Here is a 21545-nt window from a genome sequence, read left to right as displayed (position 1 = left end):
TATCCAAGAAACGACTGGTTCAACCGGCTGAAATATGGCCGAGCGGGCACTCGATGACCCATTCGAATCGCGGCTTTGCTTTCTAAAAGCTATCGTACCGAAAATAATGATTCCATATGATCATCATAAACTACTCATTTTTAAACTACTTGTAAACTATTATAGTTGGATCAAATTTATACTTTTAGCAGTGCAAGCGCTAAAAAAAAATATAGAAAATATAGAAAATATCTGTGATATTTTCGAAGACAAAAATAATAATTAATATTACCTCTTCCGTTTTTATAACATTTATTATTATAATTAAATTAATTTTCTTACATTCTATCCACATTTATGAAAAAAAATAGAATGATAGAAAAATATAAGAATTGAAATAAATTAACAAAAATATAAAAAAAGGAAAAATTGATAAATTTTCAATTATAATTATCTAATTTTTAATCGTTGCCTTTTCTGTTATATTAAATTATATTCTAGTTTACTTATTTAATTCCATTACAAATTATACTTAAAATTTTTATCTTTTTTCTCGCAACATGTTTTTATTTGTAATTTATTGTAATTTATATTTTCTCCCTTTTCAACAGAAATACCGATAGTGAGAAAGCCTAACTGGCCTAGAATAATAAAATTTTTTAGAAAAAAAATGTTCCTCGCAAAATTCTCTCACGCAACGATTCCGTGATGCGTAAATCCAGCATGATGCGGTGTGTTTCAGCGCGCATCTGGCGCTTGCTAGAGAGAGGAACGTTACTCGCTCGCGCGTAATTCTCAGTCGTTTCTTGAGTAAACTTCAAACAACGACGCGGACGCGGATATGGAAATAACGTTAGAACCTCCGACTGAATAAAAGATTTTTCGAATGATCGATATTTCGGCACGGCGCGCTAAAAATGCGCAGAGTACACACCGGGTAATCGAGTTTAGGGAAAAACTCTTCAGAAATTCCATGATAAAATTACCCCGGCAATATCAGAGGTATTACTAGTTCCAGACGTTGCGCATAATTTTTGCAGAGTATACTCAAGCCCGATTACTTCATTTCCATAAACATTCGATAAGCGTTTGATTTCTGTAACGCGGAATTGCGTTTAATTCCATTAACTCAAAATCTTTAGCTTGCTTAATTACAGTCAGTGGAAACAAATTAGTAACACAATGAAAATTACAGCGCGCAACGATGATTGGCAAAAATCTCTAAATTCAATACATTTATTTTCAATTCAAAAAAATATGTCTAAACCATTAAAAAGAGATTTATTTTTTATTCAAATTTTTACGGTACTTACAAAGAAATTTCTCGATGCATTTGCGGAACATGTAAAAACTTTTGTGTGCACATAGTTGTAAGTTTAATAAAAAGGAACGTACTGAACGCGATACTGATTGGTACGAAATAGAAGATAAGAGAGGGAGAGAGAGTAAGAGAGCAGCTAAAATTCTGGATAGGTCAGCGACTGCTCTCTCACGCGTATTTCGAGATCGCTGTTACGTGAAATGAACAGCTGCGCTGGCTACCCGCGCCTGAACGAGAATGGTGACTCGATTCGAGCACCGGCGCGTTCGCCGGCTGACTTTTTCATCCTTTACGTTTCCTTCTCGCGATTCTTTCCCTTCGTGTCTAAAACAATTCGGTGGATTTCACAGGCGATCGAAAAAGTCAATTGCGGAACGGTAAAACTTATGAGTCTCGTTAACGAAAATGCAGTTCGTGCCAGATTGCTTGTTCGGATGATCTATGTGCCTTAAAATACTGTTGATCTTAACAATTACATTCCTTGATGAACTTGGAATAAGATTTTATAGAAAGAGAGTTTCTCTCGAGAAAAAAAGCCGTGATTTGTTGCAATAATAATTTTCAATAATCTACGTAAAATGTATTGATAATTAATGGAACAATTTGAGACTTTTTATAATAAACGTAATAAAGTTTTGTTTTCTCTTAGAAAATGTCAATGATACCATATACGATTTTAACTTGTCATACTTTTTTGCAATATTTGATATTAAATGCTTTTTAATTGAATGTAAGTTCTTACATTGATTCGCATTATGCATACTATAACTATCTCTCCATTTCGTGTCTCGCGTACTTAATTTTCGTGAAAATGTAACGCGAACACAGCTACGCACATTTACTAAAGTTACTAAATTAAATTAAATTAAATAGACTTTATTAAGTTCAAATTAAATCCTACACGACCGCGTGAAATGAAAGGGAAGAAGATGATGTAAAAATTATGAATTCATAAGAAATTTATTTTTAATTGTTAAGAAATTATTCACATTTTTTCACATAATATATAAGAATTTTTCTCAACATGCGATTAGTTAAGAACCTTCCTGTTCCATTTTGTGTAGGTATTTCCCTCTAGATTTGATTCAGTTTCAATTATGAATGCTTGCCATAATTAACTCGTCTATCGATAATCTTCCATATCAAAGCTTTAATTAATTAATTAATTAATTGCATTGTGGCCGAACAGATATAATCTTATATTGAAATGAAAGGGAAATTCAGAGAGAAACGCATTAATTGCGCTCTGTCAAAGTAATAAAAGTAGCGTGTATGCATAAATATTGGAACAGCTGAATATTGTAACCTCTCCAGATTATAATTATATCTCATTGATACATAAATGACATAATTTAAACTTGGAAAAAGAAAAAAGTTGGTATATTGAATGCAGAGAAACAATAGTGCGATTGTTTAAGTGTATGATAAAGCTAAAATCACTATATACATATATATATATTAAATGTTAAACGTTTAATGAATAACATTATAGCATACGTAACGAGATAAGCTACAAACATAAAACCGAGTTAATCCGCGTGGGTTTGAGGATTGACATGTTTTTATAATCTACAATAATAAAGGCATATATGTACCTCTATACATATATGTATTTATGTATGTATGTATACATGCCTTTATTATTACATGTGTGTGTCGTATTAACTCTCAAAGTGACGCGGATTAACTCGGTTTTATGTTTGTAGCTCATCTCGTTGCATGCGCTATAATGTTATTCATTAAACGTAACAGCGTTTAACATTTTTAATGGCCGCAACCGACGACCTATTACATGAATATGGAAACCAGAAGTGAGCCGGCTCGCTGATGAAAATTGGCTCCGGTTTATACCGGGCCGTAAATTAAATAAATATCGAGTAAATAAACATGAATTACATCATCGCTCTCGGTGAATAGGATACCGTAACTGTGCCAGTCTCTCTCCCATCAAAATCGACCGAAATTACAGCTCGTGCATCATCAAGCACGTCGAAATTACGATCCGCGAATTAAAAGGTATAAAGAATTATTTATTCCATTATATATATATATATATATCGGGTAATATAAAAATTCATACGCGCGCGGTACGAGCGCGTGAACGCAATGCATTTAAACAATGCTTTTGCAATGCAAAAAATATGTAATTAAACAGGAGTAGAGTAATAACGTTCATTCATCGCGCATTTCTTGAACGTAAAGCGAGAGGCGCCAACAAATAACAGTCAATTACATCTGCTAAAGGGTCAAATAACAAGCACGATAATAAATTGCGCGATCCGTATACACAAACGCTATTTCGATAATATAGAAATTAATACTAAATACGAGTCGCGCGCGCTGCGCTGCGGCGGCAATAGCGTTCTTGCTCGCGGTATATTTCGCGAAATTTATCGCTCACGGTGATTAATTAATTATTCGAAGAAGGTAATTACCGCGTGACCCGGGCACACACGCTTTTTCCACTGTGTCCACCAGGTACCATCAGTTACACACGTGAAACCAAAGTCAGCGCCTGTGTTTCCCAGTTTGCTCGGCCTTTCGGGAAAACAATGGTACGATTGACCGCATTCGCGTAATTTAATTTTCTCCTTAAACCAGAATTTATCCTGCAAAACAATGACGTACGTATCTTTGCCGGTGTAATTTGCGAGTTGCTTTCTTGAACGAACAATTGTATTTTTAAAAAAAGGAAATTTACAAATTTTAAATCTTTTTATTTTTATTTCCGGCCAATCGAGTAGATCACACATATAAAAATCACGAAACTTGACCTACTACTTTGGAATTTTGTCCCGAAAATATTCAGCAACGATCGCCATATGTAAGATAAATTCTGCTTTCGATTAAGAGCTTATTAATGAGCGGTTTAATCTGAAAACTTTATGCCGCGGCCGCCGCGTTTGTTTTCTGTATCTAACGTTTATCTTTCACGGTCTCCTGCACACCGCAACCGGTGATTCCGGTGTGATTAAAGCCCGGTAGTAATGACAGGACCCGCTTTCCCGGCCGGCATTTACCGGTTAAATTCCTCTTGTTTACCGAGCGACATGAATATGAAAGGGCTCTTCCGGGATAATTATACGTAATTTCCGCGCTGTTCTCATTAAAATCGCTGCGGTAGGTCTTACTCTCACTTTTTATATCGATCCACCGAAGATGGATAACGAGCGTATTCCCAAAAAAGAGCCGCATGACATTATCATATCGTTAGTTAATATCGTTGGATAGTAGCAAGACATTTAATGTTAGAAGTTAAGTCACAAATATGTAGATGTCCTTATACTATTGACGAAATTTTAAAGAAATTCATAGAAAATAGATAATGATTTTTTTTAAAAGAGATAGTAACTTTGTTTTAATCAATGCATCGTAGCGGTTTCTACAGTTGAATGAATAAAGATTGTTTCCTGAATTCTGCATGTTGCAGCATTCGGCATAATGATTCGGTTGACACAGACACCTAACCGTGAGACGTATATATTACAATAAATTGATATACATATTCGGCGCGGCGCGGCGCGGGGCGGCACGGGGGATTCAGAGCTGTTTTGATTAATTGCGCATTTCGCAATGAATTTAGACGCGCCGGAGACGAGATTAGTCGGCGTCCCAACTGGCCAGCTCGAGGAGGGCCGCGATCAGCTGGAAATCCGATGTCTCGCTGACGCTAATCCGCCGGCTTCGATCCTCTGGAGGAAAACCAAGAGTCCCGGGGTGACGGAAGTGGCTAGTATCGGAGAGACCCTCATGTTCTCTCCAATTTACAGAAATCATGCCGCCGTTTACCTCTGCGAGGCGTCAAACATCGAGGGCGAGAGCAGTCCGGTCTCGGTACAGGTGTCCGTAAATTGTACGTGTATCGCTGTCACTTTGCCACTCAAATCTGTCATTTTCATTCCCGATTTGCATTCGATCTGAGTCCAAAATTCTTGCGGCCTCTGGCCATAACTTCTACGACATGAGAACTTTCATTAAATGATCCGTAATATATTTATAACGATTTTTTGTAATATTTTTTTAAAATATGTAGAGTGAAAATCAGTAGAAACAACTTTTTACTCGTAGCTTAGTTTCAATCTCGAAGTAAGCTGATCTTTCGTAGATCCACCGACGATCAGCGCAGTCGGACCGGACCGACTAACAACTGCATTGTTGTACTCCGGTGCATCGTTCGAATGCCACGCTGATGCGATGCCGCCGGCCGATTACAGGTAATCCACGTCACTTCTTCTAAGATTTCCTTATTAGGCATTTATACAATACGTCCAATATTAATAATTGATTTTTTCTAACTTTGTGATTTTCATAAAACTTTGTTCTTAATTTTCATTAATTTATATAATTAGTGTTACGAATTGGCACTATGTTCCCATTTATGTTATAGACTTCACTTAAAAAGAACTCAAACCAAGAGTCGTGATTATTATTTATATTGTTGCCAGTTATAAGTCGAGTTATAATAAAGGAATATTTTTTATTTTAATTAAATTTAACACTATAAATATATTAATTTAACATAAAGTTTGCTTCCGATAGCGTCCATGTAGCGTACAATTTTGAGTTAATTTTTCACACATTACTTGTGTTATTTATTTACATATTTGCCTTTTGTTAAATTAATATAAAAATTAGAGTGGATAAATTGGTCAAATTCAACACAAAATAGTTTACTGATTGCGATAAAGCAAAAACTCTCAATTTATTTCTTTTACTTTTATATCTTTTTATTAGCGTGTACTTCTGCCGTGGCGTTTGGAAGTGTCTTTAATTTGCAAATTTCCGATGTGCGATCACGCGTGTGCAGATGGGCACAGATATTCACGGACGGCCGCATGCCGTTGGAATGCGGAACCGGGCAGCGATTGATCCTGACGAACGTGACGTATGAGCAACAGGGTCAATACATATGTCTCGCCTCCAACAAGATCAATGGCAACATCAGGGAAGTTAAAAGCGACCCTGTGTCCCTGCAAGTGGTCGGCGCTCCACGGGTAAGACGACGCATCGTCACGGCGCGGCGCGGGTGCGGCGGAACGTACGTTGAAAAAGTTTCGCTGCAAATCAGAATTACCGACGAGGGGGTCTCGACATTGACAAATAGCGCTTCCGGCGGACCTGTCGCGAAAAAATATCGCTTCATTACTTTACCGGGATTCTGGGATCATTGAATATCTTTCGCGCGAGCGCGCGCGTGCGCGCGTTAACGGAATATCTCCGCGCGAATACTTCTCGTCTGAAGTCCGTCGTTCAGCTTCAACTGCAATGTCCGGATGTAATATCGGTGGGGAAAAAATGAGCAGAATGTAGCTTGTAACGAAGAAGAAACGTTGCTTCCGCGTGCATCAATCTCGTTCTGCTTCATTATCTCGTAGAGAAACGCGATATACCGTGAATGGACTGAGATCGTGGGTAAATTTGCGTCAAAAAAAAAAGGAAGAGATTGTAGAATGATTTAATATTTAATGAAACGAACAACTTGACATGCAAATGAGAACTTATAATCTTCCGCGTTACTGCATGTAAATCATTTTCCATCGTTAAAAGTTATCCCTTATGTGCAATGCAGATATATCTCACAACACGTATTATTTATTTGCCCCAAAGCGAGCAATATATCAACCTCCAGTAATTACAATAACACAATATCTAGAGATTATTTTTATGATACTCGGAAATAATTTTTTTATATAGATATAATATTATATATAAAATATGTCTATAGGGGAGAGTTGGATATTACCGAGCCCCTAAGAATTGAAGCGTATATCTAAGCTTAGAAATGTTTCAAAAAAACAAAATGTGCAGTTTTAGATAGGTAATTTATTTGGCTATCCATATATAATAGTAATAATCTTCTCAAAGTTAAACACAAACTAAAATATTAACAATATTCCAAAAAATGAGAAAACGCGGTATTACCGAACTGGTCTGATAATATCGTGCCTATAAAAATTACTCTGGCTTCAGCCAGTGACATAAAGTAGAACACAATAACAAAATGTTTTTTTTATATTTATGCATTAATATCGTCTAGTAGGTACCAACATATAAAAATAAGTGAATGTGTTAACAAATAACGATCATTATAAATTCAAATCAAAACTTAAGCAACGATCTTTTCTGTAAGCACCTTAAATTGTAAACTAAACAGTCTTGGTAACTCTTAACCACAGTTATCGTTATACCTATTGTCTATGAATTACAAAAACAACTTTAAAATCTTATCAGTCTCCAAAATTCAATCAGTCTCAAAATTTCAACTTTAGGCGCGAAATTATCAAACTCAATCATTTCACTTTACAACCTTAAAATATATAGAAAAGAAACGCGTGTTTCTAAAATCATTTTGCAACCTAATTTTATAATGTTTTAGCCTATCAAATGCGTCAAATTTAATTCTGTAATGTAAATATTATATTACTCACCTCTTATCGAAACTACCAACAAAATTACAGTGAATAAGCAGAAAATCTTGCAGAGCGCAGTGTCTTCACATGGACGGCCGGAACGAACTGACAGCGCATTCGCGGGGGGTATTAATTCCGTGTTAGTCTATGATATTAAGATCATTGTAGGCGCGTAATACAAATAGTTATTGAGTTAAACAGTAGCGCGGAATTGTCAACCGCGCGGTAATATCCAACTCTCCCCTACTATTCGTATATAAAAAATAAATAAATAAAAGAATTAAACATAATTAAAAGGATAATTTTTGCCTTGTAACATATTTTTTTATAAAAAATTATGTTTGAGGAAATCAGGAAAATTGTTTATATATATGTAATCATAAAATGTAATAATCGTATATATAGAATATTGTATAATCTACTCGCAATTTTATTTTTTGTAAAAAACAATGCAAAAGTTATTTTTCTAATTATTTTTCTTATCTATACAAGCAGAGATTATACAAGAGAAAGAAATATGGACATATTTTATGTATAATTATATATGAAAAAACTTTTCCCCAGGTATATGTATACAGCGATATGCTTTAGTATTTAGTATGTCCGTGCATTCGACTTCAAATGCATTTTTAAATGGCAATTGTCCATTGGCCAGTTTTTCAATCATCAACAATGCAGTGCGCATTGCGCCATCGAGTTTTATTGTGCAAACGGTATTAAAAATCGATACCTTCGTTATTTGTAACGAACCACGTTGTTTCCTTCAAAAGAGTGCCTCGATATCGCGTAGATGCAGGACGTGTTTTTGTTTTGTTCGCGGATATGTAAAAATAATCGTAGCTGCAATTAATTGAAAAGGTCACTTCAATGCTTTTATATATGTATAACAATCCATCATAAATATGCGCATAATTGTGGTAGCGAATTTTCAAACAAATTACCACTGCATTTAATTTATTTATTTAAAACGTTCGATGTTATTCAATTCTTTACATGTCATATATTTGGGATTTTTTTACGCTTGTTATATGCATTTTCAGCAATGCATATTGTAAGTAAACATAACTGCAACCGCATACAGATGAATTAGAAATTAAATCATATTCCAGTTTTACCGTGATATTACAATCTTTGGCGATTCGACTCTGACCGAATTCAATAGCTAATTATTCAATTGTTGACGAAAAAACTACCTGATTTTAATATACCGTGGTATTTTTTGTTGAATTTGCTTAGTGACAGAACGCACGCAACTTTTAATGCGGGTCACTGGTTGCACAAAGGTTTGATTTCCGTTTCATTTAATACGAAATCATTTCATCTGTTGAAATTCGACAGCACTATTAATGTCGATATCTCGTCCAAATTGATTTCGGTGTTGCGCACACGTATAATGGTTATTTTATGTTACATACGTTCTCTCGTCTCGGGAATCGAATATCGCGCGAAAGGAGTAACCGGAAAAATTTTATTATGCGATTTATTTCGTAGGCGCGGTGCCTGGAAATCAGTCGAAATGTCAATACGCCGCGTCGTAATCAAATCAGAGTTTTAATTATAATTGCGACATGTACGGAAATGTGACAAGCGTCGCTGTTACAAATATATCGCAAAAATGATGAATTACGTTTGCACGTACACACTTGAACGACATATGAGAGACATGGCTTTGAAACGCGATACTGACTGCACAGAAATGAGTTAACGAATTATTTCAGCGTATTCATAATGTGAAAAATGTATCCGTATGGTAATGTTTTTATCTCGCGATACACACAGGATGGCATTACAATGAATTAAAATATAATGCTCGTCATAAATTATCGAGTTTCTTTCGCGAAAATGCTATTCACAGCGCGACAGTTTTTGTCCGTGAAATATGTATATGTGATTCGCTTTCAGATTTAGTGCTTAGTCACGTATCATTCGTGCCCAAATTGAATCTATTTTTTTTATTGAAAAATCATATCTCTATCATAATTCTTGATATTATCTCTTTCACAGATTTCGGTACGTTAACGAAACAGAAAGAATTGCGACGGTCCATCGGCAATGTTTCAATTTCCGCACCGTTGATGAATCGTCGCTTTCGATCGTTTATATAAAGCATATTTTTACATATCTAATTGCACGATAATTCTTTTATTATCATATCATGTTCTATATTCCTTTTGTCACAAAGCTCCCAGACAGCACAATGTCCAAAATCGGGACATAAGACGTCTTAATGACGTCTTTAAGACGTCTCATGTCTCGATTTTGGTCATTGTGCTGTCTGGGCTGCTCTTCATGAGATTTCGTTCGCAAAACGACATTTGTGCACCAATTGTGAAACGTTCCGAACAGAAAGCGGCTCGCGACGCTCACGTTCGCCGCCCGATGACCGCGAAAGGGGGGAGGAAGGGGGTCGCAGGAGCGAACTTTCCATTCAAAGGACGTTAAACATGTGTCGCAGGTGGTGAAGCCGACCATCACGGAGAAGTTTGTCGTCGTGACGACGGAGGGTAGCCCGGCCAGATTAGAGATCAGACTGTGCTCCGACCCGAAGCCGCGGCTCGTAGCCTGGGAATGGGGCAGCACCAGACTGCACGCCGGTTAGAGACTGCTTGCCTCTCAAACACTATCGCAAGAAGTATTCGATTTCGTCTTTGCTTTGGCCTTTTGCCTCCTGCGTGCACGTACGTGTTCTCTGTTATAAGTTTCGCATCGAGGGCCAAATGACAGAGGTAACCGGATAAGAGCGGATAATAGAATCGAACCTCTTTTTCTCTATTACCTTAAGATATTTTTCGTACGGAGAGAAGTGTGTATGTATAATTTGGATAAGCGGATCGATTGACTTCCCTCTTATTTCGACATCGTCAGTGACGATTTTCGGTAATTTGAAATATTTTGTAGAAAATATGAAAGAACTTGAAAAGTATATAGTTTACAAGTTAAAATTATCGCTTCTTAGAAGATTGTCACGAATCATTATATCGAATCTACATTAAATAAGAACACAAAGAAATTATTTAATTTTTATCGAGACATGAAATAAAGGCGTTTATTATTAAAGATTGTTATAAAACGATAGGCGCGTTTATATCGTTAAAGTAAATGACAAAGAGCGTCATTTAGAAAGGAAAGGGCTAAGAGAATTAATGACTCGGCTCGCGTAAACTTTCTATTAGAGTCTAAGGGAACATTGATCTCTCGGCCGCTCGGTATTACTCTTTGCAATACAATGGCGTTCTAGATCGCTCACCGCCCGAGCTAGCCGCAAATGATAGCCGCATCCGCGCTCTTTATCTTTGTAAACGTGTCAGTAAACACGAGAGACATGGGGCAACGTGTGCACGAAAGAGATACCACGTTTCGAGGCACGTTGTTCGCGTGCTAAAATTATTACGGCCACGACGAAGTCGGGCTGGCTCGACTTTACTTTATTCCACTTTGACTTTCACCCCGACCGCCAACTTTTTCCAGCCAAGTCCTCCTCCTCCTTCGTTACGCGTCTGCCTTTTTGTTATGCGTTCCCGTGAAACGAGACGTCCGCGTCCGTCACCTTGCCCAACGAACCATTAATGTACAAACTTTTTTTGGTTCTTTTTTTGTTTCGAATATTACAAACGAACGTAACTACAAACGGCCGTAGTTATTAACGCTTCTTTCTCTTCCTTCTTCTTTTTCATTCGGTGAAACTGCAGCCCCGTTAAACTTTTCTTCACCTTCGTTGAATGCAGCGGAGAGAGCGCTCGAGCTTTACCGCTCCGGGGTTGCTCTTTCGTACACATTTTTTCAATGCTTTCCGACATAATTGGCACTCCACCGACCGGCGTACCTCATCGACAATCCTCCCGCCATGCCACTCGCAATTACCCCCTCGGTTAATTGATTCGCCCGTAACCCGAACCACGAGAGATCGCTTCGGTCTTGAGACATCCGTCCAATTTCCTGCGAGGCCCAAATCGATGCGCTCTCTCTCACGCTGTGAATTTTTCGCACCCGTCATTTTCCGAGATGCCAGACGACTAATTAGTCCCTTCACACTTACGTTATCTACAGTTCTGTATAGAGTATTTTGGAACTTTTATACGTTCTATATGTTTATAGGATTACTTTTATATTTATTAATATTCATTTATTATTTCTTTTTTTTTTAGCTTTTTAATAGCTTCGTCGATTTAATCGTTATAGTTTATATTTATTTTCCATTACTTCCTCGTGGGATGCACATTGAACGTTCATTATTTTGCGAAATTTTATTTCAGTTATTCCGTATAGAAACGGAAATGAAGACTAAATCCAAATTGCGGAGATATGCATGGAGCCGTTTCTATTATTGACAGGTGAAGTTCTGGAGCCGCGCTACCGCGCGCTCGATCTGGAACCGCTGGCTTCGGAGGATTGTTACATAGCGATCTTAGAGTTGACAAGCACAGTGAAAGAGGATCAAAGGCTGTATCATGTTATCGTGGAGAACGATCGTGGCAGTGACAGACGAGCGCTCATGCTGAAAGTCGATGAGCCCGGCCAGGTAAATATGTTGCGCCGCGCCGCGCAGCAGCCGTAATGCTTTACGAACGCGTATTCTTCTCGAGACTTCTAACGTTGTCTAAAACGTAAGCGCTCTTTTCACGGGCAAAACCAGAAAAGGTATTCACACGTCAAGAAAATTCTTCGTCGATTTCACAAAGTGAAATGTACGGTCTGACAAAAGGAACTGCGAAGTTTATATTTTTATACGTGATCGACGTATGTATGTACACGGGAATAAGTGTTAAACGACTACCGGAATCCAAATCAATGTTCGCGGGAGATGAATTTCGGCGCGCAATGCACACACACACGGAATATTTTTCTTTGTCCCCCAGATCCCGCTCGTTATCGGCGCGGTGGCCGGATTCACGGTGCTCTCGGTACTGATAATGGGATTCGTTTGTTTCCTACGTTCGGATAGATGCTGCGTAGCCAGAAACACGGTGCCGGCGCTGCAGCAAGTGCATTGGTAAGCACGCGATATTACGTTGCGCGCGGGTGATTTATAGGCGGGTAGACGGCGCCGCCGTGGATCACGTGCGATACTCCAATATTGTGTACATTTGACCAGAACCGCGCTGGAGAGAGTATCTGTGAATTTGCATACGCAGACATACGGGATTTTTGTCTCAAAAATAAACTTTTTTTAAAATCTTTTACGTCTCTTACTACATACCGAGTAAATAAATAATGCGCGTTATAAGAAAATAAAGAAGCAAAAAAATAATAATTAATTAGATATTAATTATTTATAAAAAAAATGAATAATGAATAAATAACATTTATTAAATAACATTCAACTTAAGAAAAGGGAAGACTATTTATAAGATTGTCTTATATTTTTGAACCAAAGCTTTTCTTCAAAGGGATATTTTATGTTTGACAAAATTAAAATTAAAATTGTTTCTCTTCAATTTGAATGAGTTATAAGAGAATCCCTTTAATATTATCCCGAAAGACATTGCCTCGCGTATCGCGTAGGATGTATACACATATACACAAAGCATCTAATGAAACGAACCCCGGGATGATATCCCACCGTTTCCATACAGTACAAAGGCTTCCAACGCTATGATAGAGGATCCACGCTTGGCAGTGGATACGATGGATCGTACGAGTCAGCAGTTCGTCCCGGAGAAGCGAGCCAATCACGTTCTGAAGCCTGTCCCGTCGCAGCAATACCAGCAGGAGTGTTATCAGCACGACCCGCAACACCAGCAGCAACATTATCAGAGGCATCATCACCATGGGCAGCCTCACGGACAATATACATTGCAGGTCAGTCCAAATTGGAAATAGAATAGAAAAAAATATTAAAATTGTACTGTCGTACAGCGCGTAGCCGAAACCCGGCGTTATTTTTTCTTTCTTCCTCTTTCTTCCTCCCCTTCTCTCGCTTTTCATTTGATTATTTGTCGCATACCGTTGCTTCTGAATTGCAAAGTTTGCATCATTTTTCAACACGATCCCTTCGATCACGTTTGAAGTCGGTGATTAAGTGTTGGTCGTAGATCATTTTGCACAACAAGTTTCTCAATACTTTATTACTCTTTAATACAATAATATATAAATTATCGTAATATAGTGTTTTGTTTTTTATTGTATGATTATATTAAAAAGCACAGTCACAATGGAAACAAGAATCTTATTGAACGTTGTGTGTTAAAACTTTTGTTGAAAAATGAATTCTCTTGTTATCAAAACGTGATTTTGTAGAGACATAGGGTAGCTTTAAGTAAAATAAAAAATGCAGTTATTTTAAGTTTCTCTAACATTACGCAAAATTCACCGTTTTTATTAGTGCATTGTAGAGCATATCGGCACTTATCACAGAGACTTCGTATTCTCCTTCGATTTTACTGCACCGTCGGTCAGCACATTATCAGAGCATTAGCCATTCTGCTTTAGACAAAGATTCTTTTTCAATCGCTTGCTTATTTTACTGCACTCGTCCGAAAGTAGCTACCTGACCGAAGCACGTGCGTTTAAATTTAATCGGTGCATTCGTGCAACGCAACACTGCAAGTGCATGCAGCTTGACCTGATTGCGAAACGAATCATCCGGATTAAGCGATTAAACTCGTTGCGTCAATGGGTCGATATTAATGCTTCTCTCTAATATATCGGGCTGTCTTTCCGTGATTATTGCATTTATTTATTATTATTTTCTTTAACCGTTCGCTTTCGGGGGCTCGTCAAGTAAAAACGTACATAGAGAAGGAAAATATAAGGTTACGGCTTTTTTTTTTTAATGTTGACGCGCCCCGCACGTCCGTATGTACTCATTAATTGAATCAATTGAGCGAGCAATCTTGGCGCAGGAAAAATTCCTTCTACAGGACGAGGAACGGGACACGCTAAATCGGATTAAAAAAGGCAAGGAACGAGGAGCGCAAACTTTCCACCTTTTCTCCCGGAAAGATCTCGAGGGTTTTATATATAAATAAAATATTGTATTTGTTCCCGACACACACACACGATCAACGTGGAAAATGTATAAATATAGACACACGTTACGTTTTAATGTACCCGACACACTCTACTGGGTCGTCCAAAAATTTGTTGATATCTCACACACCAAGACGGTTCCCAACCTTTTTCCTCAAGAGGGCCACATTCAAATCTTCGTAATGACCGGCGAGCCGGATAAGCTTTATTTTTGCAAATCATATAAAAACAAAGTATCTTTATTTTAAAATTTTATATTACAAAAGTCCGACGCAGCGACGACTGAGCCGTATAATATATTATTATATATATAAAATATTATTATATATATATATATATATATAAAACGTCAAATTTCTTAGCGGACCGGGGTTGCAGGTTGGGGACCCCTACCTTACACCGATGAAAGTAATTAACGCGTACGCCATCCTCGCTCGTGTCTTATTTTTTCGCGTGCTAAAGTTTATTATGATGTTACGATCGTTGTATAGTATAACTATGCAATTATACAGGAGACGACACACTATCCATTAGCGACTACTCGCGCAAGAAGTTTTTAGACGATCCAACGTTAAATTACAATACTTATGCGGTGACACGGCGCGCGGCGCGGCGCGCGCAAGCATCGAACGTATCACGTTCTCCGATCGCGATAGTCGCTTGAGTGATTTATGCGCTCGGTAGGGTGCATTACGCATGCATTTGGTTGCATCTAGTGTCCCGGGTGTCCCTCCACCAATTACCGCTGTGTCCTTGTTTGTAATTTAATTTAGATAGATGTGTACATAAGTAGAACGCGTCGACGATAATGCCGCCCCCCCCCCCCCCACGGTCTTCTTTCTTGCCCGGTCGATTGAACGCGCGCGAGATTCTCAGTCTGTGAGTCGCGTCTCATCCTTGTAAAAAGTAACCGGATTAAGCTTGAATTGAGTGGAATTCATTACGGCTGAAATTGAAACGCTTAATCGTAAACTGAATTCCTATCAATTCTCTCTCCCCGCCGAGAGAGTCTCACTCACAAGCTCTCTCGCTTCTCGCCGGGATAGCTCATCTCGATCGTTTCTGTTCTGATTTCGCTTGCATCCAGAAAGGAGTGTATTCCCTGCAGCCGCGCGTCCTGCGGGATTCAAGAACGTAAGACTGAACTCGACCGAGATCGCCGAATTTTACGCTCGCACAAGTAGCAGCTCTCTTAATGACGGACGGCCGATCGCGCGCATCGAGATCATCCAATCGTTTTTTCGAAAACTTACACGGATTATAAGAGGAGAATAGCTGTAATTAATTGTTACGCGAAAAACTCGTTACTGCCATACATTACCCCATACTGCCACGTTTAAAAATTGTAGGCGCGATTATAGCAGATATCGATATTGCAGACGTAATTCTTCTTTTTTTCTTCTTCTTTCGTTCGATCGTTGATGTCGTATACTCTGATAATTGCGAATAGAGATGTGTGAACTATTCGAAAATTTCGAATTTAGATGGATCGAATACTATACTAATAATATACATTGTCAATTTTATAAAATCATATTTCCCGTTAATAAGCAAAAGTACGATCATGTTAATAGGTGTATTCAGTATTATAACCGCTCACTAAACGGCTAAGTAGCAGTCAAAAAGTTTATTTCTAACTTTTGACGTGCCCTGTGACCTTATTATAAATTGTAAGTAAAAGTTTGAATATGCGTAAAAAAATAATAAGCTATGAGTATTGATAATAAAATAAACTATATTATTTTATTTTAATTTCTACATTGAGAAAAAATTTTCTGCATTTTATTAAATATTAATTTGCATACAACTGTGACTCCATTTACTAAAATGAAGAAAATTTTCCTTTTTATCGGTATATGTATATTCACTAAGAAAAATATATACTAATAAAAATTAAGGAAAATTTTCTTCATTCTAGTAAATGGAGTCACAGTATGCAAACTAATATTTACTAAAATGCAGAAATTTTTTTTCAGTGTATGTATATAATACATTTCATTACTTTTGTATTTAATATTTAAATATGTTTTTTGCTTTAAAAAGAATTTATATTATATAACTAATATTATTTTTCCACATTAAAATATTCTCTTATTTCCTACATGTTAAAATTCAATCTAATAATAATTATATTGTTAATTAAAAATTACATTTCAACGATTCGATTTAGAAGTACTCGATTCGCTTCGATTTGAATAAAATTTTGTCGATTTAATTCGATTCGATTCGATTCAACATAAAAAATCCTCGATTCGCACATCTCTAATTGCGAACGAACCGTCGAAGACCACCGTTTGAAGAGTGTTTGTATCATAGGTACTAATTAGTAATCGAAACTATGCTCATTACGATTTAACGACGATACGTTGCTATCTATCGAACACACTAAGTGCATATGTACATACGCATATACATACGTATACCCGTTTAGATCACGATCTAACGTACGAATCGTCGTCCAATTAATGAAAGTTTGACGTTAACAGCAATGTGTAATCGCCCACGTACACAGAAAAAAAATTAGTCTTTAATCAAGACAAATATATTCAAATCAACACAATCATTGTTTCATATATAAGCAAGAATATATAATTTTCTTAAAGAATTTTATATTCTTGTATTTCAAGAATATTATAATTTAATTTGAATATTAATTGTCACGTAAAAAGTACAATATGATTATTTTGATGACAATAATGTCTTCTTCTTCCGATTTCTTCTTCTTCATTGTAACATAATCAACATTGCTAAGGAAGGTTAAACGGCCAAAATTCGAGCAAAGAAATTTGAGATGTTAGTTTAAAATTAAAATTTAATAAACATATGTATATATGACATTTACGTTTCGACCTACTTGGTCTTCTTCAGAACGTTCTAATCGATAAAATTACATTAATAACTTACGCAAAATAGATATAAAAGATTGAGAGAGACAATGGCTGATAGTCAAATTTAAAAAAATCGCATTACAATAAAATAGTTATAACAATTTTCGAAATTTTAAACTAACATCTAAAATGTCTTTGCTCGAATTTTAGCCGTTTAACCTTCCTTAGCTTTGCTATTATCGAGCGTATGTATCTTGTTTTTATTGAATCAACATTATTTGTTGATGTCACATAGAGAATATTGAATTTTAAAATAAGGTTAAACTGTCTTTATCGTTATAATATGAATATTCTTGATTTGAAAGTTATTCTCTATCTATCTAATATTTTTTGCTTTCCATTAATAAAAATTATATCTGAATAATAATAAGAATATATTTTTCTTTATTAAATTATATATGTATAATGTTTTGATACAAGTAATTCATCTTTGCTTAACACTGTACAATCTCATTTTAAGATTTACATGTCAAAAATAAAGATATTCTCTAAATAAGAATGTTATTTTTTCTGTGTACGTTTGCGACGCTACGACAATGCGTTTCTATACGTCGCTGTTGCAAAAGGGTAGCTCAAACAACTGGGCAGCCGACAGTGATTCGATTCACACAGTTGTATAGTAGCTGTATACGAATAGTTTATCGGTTCAACGGAACTCTCAGAAAGAAAAAAAAATGGGAGAGCCAAAAGCTGTACAGATCGTTTCAGGACGTGTCGACCAATGAGCGAGCATGTCGGAATTGCATTTTGTATGTACCCTGCACTTCACGAGATTATGTACAGAGAAACTTCCCCCACCGATTATACTTTCATCCAAAGTTTAATACTAAGATTAAATATATATTATACCTCTCGTTATCATCGTCATTAATTAAGTCTGAGGCGAACACCATTGACTTTGTAATCGGATTAACGATGTGGGACTTCATTGTATGGCATATACGAGAATAGTTTCGAGGAGTTGTGCCGGGTTCCCTTTCGTGTATAAAGTTGTCATCATTAAAAAGTGATCATACATATGGGTACCATTTGTCATCACACCCATACATATCCCGATCCTATAACTGCGAGATACGACCGAAATTCTTTTCAATATTCTGATCTTATTTTTGTAATGGAAAAAAAAGTTATTATGCGATAAGCATTGTCGCGTTTGAAATTATTCGTTCATTTATCTCATCGTAAGAATCATTTGTCTCCCAGACAACACGCGTGCTAAGATGTCTTAAAGATGTCTTTTAGACATGCGTGCTGTCTGGTCTCGTCGCATATATCTCTTACAACATTAATAAGATAATTATATTATCAATATTTGTACTTAAATTTATGTACAGTGTAACATGTACGTTTCTTGTTACATTATTACATATACGCATTTCCGTACACACGTATTTTATTTAATTCCTTAGTCTCGGTATTGCCTGCCATCCTGGATTTGCTACACCTAACTGTAGCCTGGATTATTTGACACCTGTGTTGTCAAGGGTGTAGAACAACCCCGCAACTTTACGTCCTCGCGTGCCACGTTTCGGACGCGCCTAGAATTGCACAGATTGCACCCACGCTAGTTTCTATCCCCGACTGCCAAGTAATAACCCGTAGAACATTATGGTAGCAATTCGTGCCCCCCGTCCGTGCACTATGCGCGTGTATGCATTCGTATATATTAAGTCCGCATTAGCCCTCTGCAGCTCCATACGTCGAACCATATTCGAAATAATACATTTGTACACGAATATTTCGTTTTATTTTTAAAGAGGATTTATGTAAAATTAATCTGAATTAATCTACATTAACGTACTGGCTGAACGCCATGCGTTTCTGTGATATTTTATTAAACGAAGAGAACTCATTTTCATGCTAGCATTATATTTTTAAGAAATGGAGATTATACATATATGCGCATAATTTATTAAACATTAAGCCCTGCGCACAATAAAGCACATTTTAAGAATAAGAATAAATATTAAATATTAGGATATATAAATACAGGAATATTCCTGTAATAAATATTATATGTAAATGTAAAGAATATTTAATATTTATTCTTATTTCTAATATGTGTTTTATTGTGCGCAGGGCATTATCACACACAAAACTTTCTGTAGACATAATCTTCACTTTTTAAAGAGAAACATGAGTTTGGAACGATTCGAGAACAAGTTGTTCAAGCGTAGTAGTTCCTCCATGAAAGAGACAAATACCCGAAATCAGTAATAAATATTCAAGATTCGAGCTATTTCGATGAGCAGCAGCGGGCTAATTCGGATGGAAATTTGCGAGCTACCAAGGGTTAAGATCCTAAGATGGAAATTGTGCAGGGGGAGCAGCTGTTTCTCAAACCCGATCGCTTAGCGACATTGAAGCCTCATTACAAGAGCGAGAAGCTGCCGCAATACACGACGTTCAAGCCGAGCAACTGAAGATTTTACTGACGTTTATTTTGTATCGATATACATAGAAAACGAGGAAAAAACGAGGCGGAGAGTAAAAAGAGCGAACGAGGGAACGACGCAGAGTGTGGCACGAAATCAAACGCAAAACTGTAGCTCTATATACTTCTATCAGCCTCTCTTATCACGAGTATGGAATATATTTAGGAGAACCGCGTATATACATATGTGCATGTAACAATTGCGAGCTATTCTATGCGAATCCGTCGTGGTGTTCGATCGAAAAGACGCAACAGCGACACGAGTCTCTCGCTAAAATATACTGCCATTCGATGACAATTTTCTCGGAAGTATAAAGACGATCGATACGATCCCCAGAACCAATCAAAACGAGAACTATGCATATTTATAACGCTTACGATGATATTGTTAATAAAACAATGATTTTCATCAGCCGCTATTTTTATTGACACCTTTAGAGTAAGCAAGTGTGAGTGGTGAGCTGCGAAATATTCGATACTCTTACGATGCGGCAAAATTCGATTGTCTGTCAGTAATACATATTCAACATTATTGTCGTAAATAAATTTATAATACCACCTAGATCCTAAATCCATTCCCAGGAAATTAAGAATTCCTTTACGCGATTATAAATATAGATTTATAATTATTATATTAGTAGCTTGTCAATTCCTTATACTAATGTAAGTATATTCCACAATCCTGCGTCTTACTATCCAATTTCTATATTTTACTATCGTTTTTCTCACTTGGTTTGTGTTATTTCAGAATTTGTACACGAAATATTACACTCTAAAGAGTCTAAAGATTCGAAATTTACGCCACATTATAAAGTAATATGATTCTTTTATAAAATTACGCTTCAGTTCCTGCGAAACGTTAACAACTTTTCATTTCATACAAAATTTGTACAAATTATTTTTTTAAGGTTGTTTATTAACACGATGTTATGGAACCTATAGTCATCGTTGTATTAAGTTAATATGAAATATGTCGGATATTTTAATGAATAATTAAAACATATATTTTTAAAGAAGATAGCTTATTTAATCAAAAGAAGCTCTATTGGCATCAATACATTTTTTTCGACGATTTTGCAATGAATAAATGCCATTTTTAAGAAAAAATCTATATTTAAAAAAAATTTTTTTTTTTAATCCATAGATTGTTTTACAGCTCTCTCTCTCTCTCTCTCTCTCTCTCTCTCTCTCTCTCTCTCGGCATTATTTTAATTATTTTAATTTTGTTTTTCGGAAAATAATGCAAATGTGAAAATATGGCCTGTAGGCAACAAATACAGTGAATAAGAAGGATGTGGTAGGATTTCATAATTCAATTCAGCTTTGTTATTGTTGTTCAAAATGTACAATTGTTGTTATTTTACGCTATTAATCCATAACGGTTAATGCGCAATGCTGGACGCCGCATTTTCATTTATATATATTCATTCTTCTAGCGATTTCTCTTGTCATTAATTGGCTAGAATGTTGTTCTGCTAAAGCTTTTAGATTGAATACCACTATAATTAGGAATGTTCAGTGAAAACTCGGGGCAGATGGCGCCA

The 21545-nt window shown here is 36.4% G+C and overlaps 1 protein-coding gene across 5 annotated transcripts in view; it reads left to right on the top strand.

Moving 5' to 3' along the window:
- LOC139784459 (kin of IRRE-like protein 2) overlaps positions 1 to 20413 on the top strand; it is a 29610-nt gene extending 9197 nt beyond the window's left edge. The window contains exons 4-11 of one of the 5 annotated variants that reach the window (XM_071723643.1): positions 4884 to 5153; positions 5406 to 5514; positions 6108 to 6294; positions 10166 to 10304; positions 12042 to 12229; positions 12567 to 12700; positions 13284 to 13509; positions 19889 to 20413. In XM_071723643.1, the coding sequence (XP_071579744.1) occupies positions 4884 to 5153; positions 5406 to 5514; positions 6108 to 6294; positions 10166 to 10304; positions 12042 to 12229; positions 12567 to 12700; positions 13284 to 13509; positions 19889 to 19990 (1355 nt within the window). In that variant the 3' untranslated portion in view covers positions 19991 to 20413. Of the gene's footprint in view, positions 1 to 4883; positions 5154 to 5405; positions 5515 to 6107; positions 6295 to 10165; positions 10305 to 12041; positions 12230 to 12566; positions 12701 to 13283; positions 13510 to 14552; positions 16493 to 18976 lie in introns of those variants that run through there. The other 4 variants (XM_071723645.1, XM_071723644.1, XM_071723642.1 and 1 more) reach the window with 4 other exon arrangements.
- Positions 20414 to 21545: the final 1132 nt, after the last annotated feature.

Source organism: Temnothorax nylanderi, unplaced genomic scaffold, assembly GCF_030848795.1.
Source record: "Temnothorax nylanderi isolate EJ_2023f unplaced genomic scaffold, tnyl_v1.0 TNYL_tig0631_pilon, whole genome shotgun sequence".
NCBI classification, from domain to species: Eukaryota; Metazoa; Arthropoda; class Insecta; order Hymenoptera; family Formicidae; genus Temnothorax; species Temnothorax nylanderi.
Note: the sequence above shows the minus strand (reverse complement) of the source record. Positions and strands in the feature narration are given on the sequence as shown.